This window comes from Dryobates pubescens, chromosome 2 (genome assembly GCF_014839835.1).
Source record: "Dryobates pubescens isolate bDryPub1 chromosome 2, bDryPub1.pri, whole genome shotgun sequence".
Lineage (NCBI taxonomy): Eukaryota > Metazoa > Chordata > Aves > Piciformes > Picidae > Dryobates > Dryobates pubescens.
In genome coordinates this window covers 14,111,574-14,121,717 of record NC_071613.1, presented here as the reverse complement: position 1 = coordinate 14,121,717, position 10,144 = coordinate 14,111,574, and the positions used below count along the sequence as shown (strand labels likewise).

The window sequence follows — 10,144 nt, the reverse complement described above, 5'->3', positions numbered from 1 at the left end:
GGTCCACAAGGTCCAGGGCTGAGATACATATTTAGCAGCAGTTCTGGACACTTGATGCCTTTGACCTGTCAATCAAACAGAGTGATCTAAAATAGACATAGATTGTGAGTATTTATGGAGATGTGTATTTGCATATACATACATATACAGCCCATATATATGAATTTCCATGGCAATCATATTAAAAGAAAAGAACTTTCAAATGATGAAAAAAACCTGAACATCTTTCAATACAAACCTCATACAAGACAAAACCATTTTAGACATTTGTTCCAGCCTAAATTTGACAGCAGAAATAAAGCTGCAAAACAGAATTACAGATCACAATTAGCTGCTCCAGTACTTTGTTATCCAGCATTGTGATTAATACAATAACCTATGTTACAACCCTCTTTTATTCTTTTAATATGTGTAGCTTTTTATCTTTTGCAGGTTTTGTGTTTGGTTGGTTGGGTTTTTTTGTTGGTTTTCTTTCAGTCAGAGGAACACTATTCTTAAAAGTGCTTGGCATGATTAGGTCAAACCCAATGTATTTATACTTATCACTGTATGTCATTGGTGCATCACAAATGAAGTACTGGAATACACTTGATGTTCACCTACAGGAGTAGCACATCATTAGAAAACAGAACACTGTAACTGCAGATTCCTTTGTTATTCTGGTTATGGGTGGAAAAAAAACCCAGCAGGGCTAAAGCAATTCCACAAGATCTGACATCCCTCTTTGATTAGTGTCTCATGAACACCCTCTGCAGAACAGTCACACATCTTATCTGAACTCCAGTCGGTGCTCATTGTCACAACAGGTTGTATAGCTGTTCATTTTGAGCGAGATGGTCTTGGACTCTGCTTCTTCAGTCCAGAATTGTCATTAACAAAAGAAACTTTGCCCCCCTGGAAGACAGCAGGGACTATAGTTTATAATGAATCCACTAAACCAAGCAGCATTATCCTTGGAGAGGTGAATAGTTGTGTCACTTGGCCCACCTTGTTGCATTTTTGTTTTGTTGAGTTTGGTTTTTGAAAGTCATTGATGGCAACACATGGAGAAACAGGAGATAAACCACAGTTAATGAAGACATTCTCCCACAGTATTCTGCTGGTTCTCTCTTTCATATAGTCTGTTTACTTCTTGGGTTCAAAATTTTCATCTCTTTGCTTTTTTCTTTCTTATTTTTTTTTTCCTTTTTAAAGTCATGCATCATTTGGATCACTCATCCTTGTGCTTCCAGCCTTTGTTGTTTTCAGTCTTTAATGATGATCTTTCAGTTAAGAGCTCACCAAAGTGTAGATCATGCTGAATGTAAAAGAAAGACACAAAATGAAAGTATCCTTTTGAAGCACACAGAGCACTTTGATTTTTATAACCCTTTGTTGTCTGTTCCTCAGGTCTGACTGTAAAGGCCTGTGCTTCCCTCTGCCCTCTTTCATTCTCTCTAAAGCATCTTAATTATGGTGTATTCAAGACAGGTATCAAAAAGCATTCAAGAAATAACAAATTCATTATCGACATCATACTTCACCACAAGCTGTGTTTGAGCTTATTAAAGTGCAGTCTGATGTCTCAATTTGAACAGTGAAGAAACAAAACCATTCTGCTTTGTTGTGCTTGATCTTTAAAACTCCAGCCAGCAGCTCTCAGCAGGGCAGGCAGGGTTTCCTGCAAAACTGCATTATTTTGTTTCCTTTGGAGGGAAAAAGGGTAATATAAAAATTCCATGCAGTAGAAGAAACATAAAATGCAGGCAGAAGCTGGAGTGAATCCACACATATTAAAAACAACTCTGAAAAATGAAGAAACTTGAGTGTGTTACCACAGCTCCATTTTACTGCATTTCTAATTCTGGCAATACCCAGGAGAGCGTAGCAAAACTGAATGCAATTAATAGTATTTTATTTAGCATCAGGCAGCTGTGTTTTGTGTCCTGGCCACAGTTTAAAATGAAAGAAGCAAGGCTCAGAGGTAGCTGCAAAACAGCAGAGTCCCAGCAGAAATGCTAGATCACACTACAATGCTGAGTCTGACAGAGTCCTAGCCAAACAAAAAAAGGTGGGATTAAAAATAGAATAGAATTAACCAGGTTGGAAAAGACCTTTGAGATCATCGAGCCTAACCTATCATCCAGCACCATCTATTCAACTAAACCATGGCACCAAGTGCCCCATCCAGTTTCTTCTGAAACACCTCCAGTGATGGTGACTCCACCACCTCCCTGGGCAGCACATTCCAATGGCCACTCACTCTTCTGTGAAGAACTTTCTCCTCATCTCCAGCCTAAACTTCCCCTGGTGCAGCTTGAGACTGTGTCCTCTTGTTCTGTTGGTGGTTGCTTCTCTCTCCAACCATACCTTGCCATGATTCTCTCTCCATCCAACTCCTTGCAGTACCAACAGAACCTGTCTAGTATTTCTGCCATGCTTTCCTGTGAAAAGGACTGGCAGGCAAAGGTTCTCAGCCCAAACCCACAAAGCTACTGGATGCTAAACTCTTGTTCAGGTTCTTATGCCCCATTCATCTTAGTGTGAGATAGGCACCTGCCGACTTCTCTGAGTCTGGGCCCTTCTACCTTCTTTCTCTCATGTATGTAGACACAGGGACATACACATGCACACATGGACAGACAACTTTATTCTCAATAGTTATTTAAAAGCAATAGTGGGAAACAATAATGAGTCCTCAAGATACTGGTAACAACAGATCAGAGAACAGTAATCAAAGAAGAAATAACATTTATCCTCTTCCACCAGCATACAAATCTGTTTATAGAGGGATAAGTGCAAGCAAGATTGGCTTGAAGAGACACTCTAAGCAATACATTATGGAAGGAGGAGGAGAAAAAAGGCATCATAAAACACCACCTCCATTTAAAGCATGTTAACCTTTGCTGTCAAGCAGTTTTATGGGGTGATTACAGGGATCCTGCCAAGGCCTCTTCTTAAGTATGCTCCTCACAGATTCTTGCACTGGGCATCTCTGACTGTGTTCTAAAGACATCTGAGAGTGGAAAGGGGCAGAGGGGACAACACACAACTAGGGTGCGTATCTTCAAGAATCTATTCACATTAGGGGTTTGGACCATGCACAGGATTACCCTGCCATGAAAGGGTGCCTGTAGGAATGACTACAGTCATTGTGCTCCCCATCTACTTACTATCTTGAGCACCACTACACCAGCAGATGTATTATTTTTCTTTTTCTATTGTATTATAAGAACATTATCATTTTCATTTGATGTAATTATCATAACATTTGCTATTTATCTCTTAAGACCATGCACAGGAGCAATAATCTTTTTCCTAGGGTTGACCCTGAGGCTGGCTCATGCCTTAGATAAAGGCTTAATATTCTGTACTGAGGTGTCAGTAGATACAAGCGCATGCTGCTGTAAGTGGGCATGCCTCCATGAATCAAGATCAGAAGCAAGTTGTTTAAGACTAAGATAATGGGCCAGGTGGTTCCAGTCATTCCTAAACACAATTTCACGTGTCAACTAACAGCAGCTACTATTTCCTTAGTGAAATGACCAGACTTACCAGTACAGATAGTAGAAGAAGGAAAGGAGATAAAAAGCTAGTTTACACCAGGCTTCTTTTTGACAGTAACTCAATGTGTCTGCATTCATGACTGCAGGTGGATCATATGCTAGCTCTGAACTATCTGCTGGGCAACGAAAATACCTGGAAGAGCAGGAGAAAACACCTGGAATGACTCTGTAATAGTGTGGATTAAATATGTGCAGATATACACCCTCCTGATTACCAGCTCAGAAGGCAACCATCTTCCATGATATAGGAGGAGTTCTCTTCTCTTTTCCAAGCCACTAGTCTAAGCAGACCATTTTTAGAGATCCAAGCCATGCATGAATGTGAACTTCCTGTGTTCTATGAATTCTTTAGATTGAGACATTCTCCATTCCTTTATAATTACTTCTGGATTATTGACTAATAACTTAGAGATTGTGAGTGACAATATATGGTGGCTTGTGATCACAGCATGGAGGAAGGATTGCTGAGCTTCAACTGCACCTGCACAACTGATTTCAGACATGATGGAAGGTGACAGTCTCAGCAAACTAACAGCTCAGTTCCTCCAACTCTGAAAAGGAAAAAAGTCAATATGGAGTAATATAAGAGCTGGCCAATTAATGTTTTCTGCCTGATCTACATGAGCAACCCACCACATCTAGTAGAAGGTGTCCCTGCTCATGGCAGGGGGGTTGGAATAACCATTCTACGATGTAGCACTGCTCAAAAATTTATCATACAAATAATTTTGATTGGGAAAGATTTTTCTCTTTACAGTGGGGCTATTTCTAATTGTTCTCAGCAATGATTGCATGTTTGAGAAAATCCTGACAAAAGAACTTTTTCTTTCTTTCTTTCTCTCTTTTCTTCTTTTTTTTTTTTTCCCCCTTGGAAAAGGAGCTTTTGTCTCAGTTCCTTTGCAGTTCAAAGTAAAGGCAAGCCAAGAAAAGAAGTCCTCAAAGTTCATGAGCTGCTTTAAGATCAGTATGAAGCAGATGAAATATTGCTATTTCAGTTGCTTTGAAATAGTAAGGAAAAGAGTGAAGATGGCTGGGATTGCTTATAGACAGACGGATAAACAGATAGATATAAACCCCCAAATAAGTGAGCAGTAGTAAACTTTGCAAGTGAATGTTCACATAATAACTTTGCCTTTCTCCCTTCCAATTTTAGCCACATCCACTTAACAATAACAACATCCCCAATTATTGATTTATTTTTATTTCACAGAGAAACTTTGCTTAATTGTCTTCATTGGGATGAAGGTATTACACATTATCTTCCCATGGTTTTGTGCAGAACTTTACACAATGAATCCAAACCTGTCTGCAGTAAAACCAGCAGGAATTATGGGGTAATTGTAGCACAGCATATGGAGAATCACGGAAACAATGATAATCAAAAGCTCTCTCCAGAGGCTGATATCATTATGCAGATTCTGACCATTTTAACCTTGGGTTATATTTTTTTTTTCCATTTGTTTTTAAAAACTTTTTAAACCGCCATTATTGTAACACTGTAGTTGTTAAGCCTTAGTGAAACAGCATCCTAAAACAGTATTGGTTTGACTGCATCCAACCACTAGGGAGAAAAGCACTCATAGCTTCATTTCATTTAGCTTTCTGAGAGCTATACTAGCTCCTACTTTTTAGCTCCTCCTTGAGATAATGAGCTTGCCTTCTTCACAGAATTACTCTTTGAGCTACTTCACAACAGAAGGTATCTGCTACCACAGCATCTTCGTACCACAGTGAGACTCTTGACAGACAAAAAGCATAGGTGTTTTTTTCACAGCACCACAGCAATGCAAAACTACTGAAGATTTCAGACTGACAACCACAAAACCTGACATCTCTTGGTCAGCACATGTGCTGAGTTGGTAACTAACAAGCAGTCAGCATACAAAAGGTGGGCTTACCTCCAGAAGTGGTAAAACAGCAAAGGAATATTTAACCCCAATGTGAGCCACTCTTGTGCACACAAAAACATAATGCAGAAAAGACTATGGATAGAGTACTCTGGCAACACCAGCTGAAAAGAAAGGAACAGAAACAATGGCCATCAGTCAAACATCTCTTTGATTTTAGCCACCTAAGTAGTTGGTTGTTTGTTTTTTTCAGAAAACAAATAATCTCTGCAAATCTCCTGTGTGTCTGTGTCTGTCCCTAGGTATACCTCAGCCAACAGACAGCTTGGCTATGAGTACTGCGCTCAAGATGAAGTGCCAGGTTTGTTCAGGTTCTAACCACAGCTGTACTCCAGGAGCTGGTTCAGAAGCATGGGACCAATCTCTTACTGCTTTAGGTGGTGCTCCAGGGTTCTGTCTACAAAATGTAGGTTATATTACTGCCTCCCTCACAGAAGCACTGTGAGACCAATGCCTGTAAAAGAGTTTTTAGAGAACTAGATTTCATTACCCATGCATTCCAGAAAGGAAATAATACAGCTATTACTGAAGCTTTTCAAGGAGGAATGTCCTTGAAAAAATAAAAGGCTGCTTCTACCATCTTGCTATGTTATACATGCCCTAAGGAGATCAAATGCCCTACTAAGTTAGGATTGCAAACCAAACCCCACTAAGACAGGAAGCTGACTTCCTTAGCAAATCCATGATTCCCCACATTACTTGTTTCAGACCCAAGGTGATTCTTTCTATTAAAAAAGAAAGTGAGTGGGCAGCCAGCAGAAACAGAAATGTATGTGATGTTGATTCAGAGTAGTTATTTCTAAAGGTATTTTGGTGGGTTTTTTTCACTGCTTTCCCATTGCTTAGCTGTCTTTCTCCTCATATTTCCTTGCAATGCATTTTTTTCTCAGAAATCTCTATTTCTTTTTTACAACTCATAGAAGAGATGAATTTTCCAGCACTACCTATTTCTGAAAGCCAGACAATCCCATACCCAGTTCATCTGCATCCCTTGCTGCATCTTGGAGCTACATTAACCAAAGGTAAATCACACAAAGCATTTGAGGAGCTTAATGTCAATTCATTGTCATCTGTTAAATAATTAAAGTGAGCTCTCTTTTTTTTTTTTTTTTCTAAACAATGTGAAACCTACTACAGAACTACTCCCAGTGCCTACCTACTCTCATACAGCTGTTCTGCAATGAATTCTGTCTTCTTGTTTCTAGGAGTCTTTCCACCTCTCATGGAACTTATTTTTTAACCTTCATTTAACTTCACCGCTTGAAGTAGTTAATGTGTTTGGATATCTCAGTGTCTACGCCCTCAACTTCTTCTCAAAAGCTTATCTTATGTGGATGACAAATCTTAATACAATAACATAGTTCAGATTGCAGATGGTAGTTATTTATCACTGCTGGATTCTTTTATTTTACTCTTTTTCCTTTTTAGAATGTCATCTACGACATCACTATAACCTTTCCCCACAGAATGATTCATCTTCATCACAAAGTGCAGACAAGAAAGCTCTTCACAATGTCAGTCTGCTCACTAAGCATCACCAAACTTAAAACCACATTGTATTCATTAGCACATACTTGATTTTTTTTTTTATTCCAACACAATCCACAAACACAGCAAGAACACAACCCTGGTGCCTGATCAGTGGGCTGGCTGGTAATAACGGGGAACGAAATCCATGGTGAAAATTTATGCAGAGCTTAAAACCCAAAACATCTGCTGTGAAGCTAGAGAGGAAACAAAGGAGGCAGTGAACTCTCAGAAATGGACTCACTTTCCAGTCACAGTTTGTGGTGTAAATTAAATCTACCTAAGCTTTTGATAGAAACAACAAATGGCTCTTTTATGTCTCTTCACCTTTTTCTTGGGAGTAGTATTCTCCTGTGGACATAAATAAACGGAGGATGACTGCTGATCACAGTTCCTGAAGGAAACTCATGCAAAGAAGCAAACCAAGCCCAGCCTGCAAAGCCAATTACCATTTATATTCAGGCAATTCACCTGAGTGACCAAATCTAAAAGGAGGTGAGAGAATTGAAAGCATAAAGTGTATTGTACAATGGCAAGGCTTATGAGGATAAGCAACTGAAGAATAACACTGCCTCAGTACTTGGCCATGAAAATCATCCTGCAGTTTGACACAATGTCATCTGAAAACAATGGAAACTTCCAGTCAACTTTACCCAATGCAGCATTCTGCTCCTGGAGAGAAGAAAAGCTGGCTGAGCAGCAGTCAACCCTTGTTCCTGCTGTTAGCTGCAATAGTAACTTCTGTGATACAAATAGCTGTGCAATAGGAAGTAAACTACTGTGCTTAACTCATTCCTGGGAGACCATAGGCAGCTGTCAGATGGTAAACATGTTCAGATATAAATGGTATACTGCTATTTTGAACCAGGAACACCCTGATTCAGATAACTTCTGCTTTCTGACACAGATGAAGTCTTAATACAGTTACAGAAAAGGAGAAACTGGCAAAGCAGAACACTTCTCAAGGACTACACCTTGGTCACCTTGAGCTGCAAGCTATTGAACAGCATTATGAATCTATCACCAGAAGTACTGCTGGTTGGCATTTACAGGTGGAAAACCACGAAAAACCTGAAAAAGAGTTCAGCTTTTAGACCAAAATGCTGCTAACTAGAAACACCTTATGCAAATGAAACACCATAAGCAAATGAAACTACTATACAAATTCTGCTTTGATATATACAGTTCAGTATCAGTAGTATTCAAAATCCTTATTCACAACCCATCACTTGCAATTAAAGTGTAAAATCTTAGGTAAGTATCATACTCAGTACCATCTCAAAATAAACATTCAATGCATCCTCATACAAAGCAGTACACACAAAGGGCCATGCAGATTCTCCCCCTCTAATTTCAAAGAAAATAAGGCAGACTTTGTTGTGTATAGGCATCTAGGTTTTGGTTAAACTGAAGCATGAGGGAAACAAGCACTGAAGCTAAACACCTGTCAGCAGCTTCTTTGTGTTTATAGGAATACAAAGACCTCTTCAGAATGCAATTGCAGAGCAGCATACCTCAGGAAGCTCACTCCTGCATAAATTTATTCTATTTCCCATTTCCTAAATATATTCTGTTGCTCTCACACAGAAGAGAAACCCACATTTTCCTGCCAGTACTTTTCCTCCTTAATTTATTTATGCCATATGGATACTTCCTCCTCAAATGTAATTTGGCTTTTACAGAACACGACATTGTTTTTACATAGAATGAGTCTTACAGCTTGTCTCAACAGCAAACAGAACACATAAAACACCTCACGGATACCAAACTTGGGAAGATATTACAGCAGGAATATAAATTTCTCTTCATTTGTGCTATTAAATTCTTATGCTTAAAAATTCAACCCCAAGAAGTGAATCAAAACTGTTTTCCCAGTCACTGCTAAGCCACTGACCTGCCAAGACCTCATGCTTCTTTCCAGCACTTCTCTTAAGATCAATACTCCTGAGTGCTACACAATAATAGTAATTCTCACAGACTTGCTGGGTTTTTTCCCCTCAAAAGACTCTGAGTCTACATCAGTTTCCATCTGTGCACACCAGCCTCCATACTGTAACCACACATTTTACACCATCCACAGAAATTGCCAGCTGTTAGACACTCTGCCCTTCCCAAGGTTTCTGAGTCTTCATTATGCTGTCAGAGGATGAGACAACTTCTGCCTTCTTCCCCCACCAAGGGCAAGGAAAAACTGAGGAGCAGTGGAGATCAAATCTCTTTCAGGTAAAGTAAGAGCTCTGGTGATTCACCTTACAAACAAATAAGCCCTTCTCCATCCATCTAAAAGCAACAAGAAACTGAAAACACCATGCATGCATGGAATCACTCCAGGGCTCCGAATTAGGGCTGATCTAACTGCACATTGCTTTATTGCAGTGGTTAATGCTACTGCACCTGCTTCTACTAAAGGACAGCTGCAATTTGTCCCTATGGTGCTCATTTTGCTGCTTTTCCCCACCATATCCCTTGCTAAAGCTGACATGCAGATCTGCTTTTCATCAGTAGCAGGGAAAGAGGGGATGGAGACATACTAAAGGTTTTCAGAACACAAGAGTTATTTAAACTATAACTTAAAGCCTGCTCTGATAGAGCTTGCTAGATCCAAGCTCAGATATTGGGATTATAAGCTGCTGAACTAAAAACATTGTGAGACCAAAGGGAGGCAAGTATTTAATGACTCTGGAATTTTCCTAATTGAACAACACAGAACTGTAGTGCAGGCAAACTCAAAAACAGGGAAATCAGAAACAGCCCAGACTGTGCATGTATGTGGTATATACATACACTGAAACAAATCCTATCTGTTTCCTCCTGCTGTTGCACAAACCAAAGAAGTAGGGTCAGCTGTGTGTAATGTAAATACACAGACCCATACATCTTAATATTTGCAACAGTTTTAAACATACTGCTTGCACTGAGCAAACACATGAAACACATTAAATTTACTCTTGAAATAAAGGAAGGCTTCCTGCTTCCACTTTCTGCTGTATCTTTCTAATCTACTTCAAATTATTTGAGTTACTTAGGGTGGTGAGACACTAGAACAGGTTGCCCAGGGATGTTGTGGATACCCCCTCCCTGAAGGTGTTCAAGGACAGGTTAGACAACCTGGTCTAGTGCAAGGTGTCCCTGCAGCACATGGCAGTGGGGTTGGAACCAGCTGAT

General features: G+C 39.6%; 1 protein-coding gene across 1 annotated transcript in view; it reads right to left on the bottom strand.

Moving 5' to 3' along the window:
• Positions 1 to 214: 214 nt before the first annotated feature.
• CNIH3 (cornichon family AMPA receptor auxiliary protein 3) overlaps positions 215 to 10,144 on the bottom strand; it is a 48,763-nt gene continuing 38,833 nt past the window's right edge. The window contains exons 4-6 of the mRNA XM_009901213.2: positions 5,444 to 5,556; positions 3,535 to 3,678; positions 215 to 1,297 (exon numbers count right to left, since the gene is read on the bottom strand). Coding sequence (XP_009899515.1) covers positions 1,270 to 1,297; positions 3,535 to 3,678; positions 5,444 to 5,556 — 285 coding nt within the window. The 3' untranslated portion in view covers positions 215 to 1,269. The remainder of the gene's footprint in view (positions 1,298 to 3,534; positions 3,679 to 5,443; positions 5,557 to 10,144) is intronic.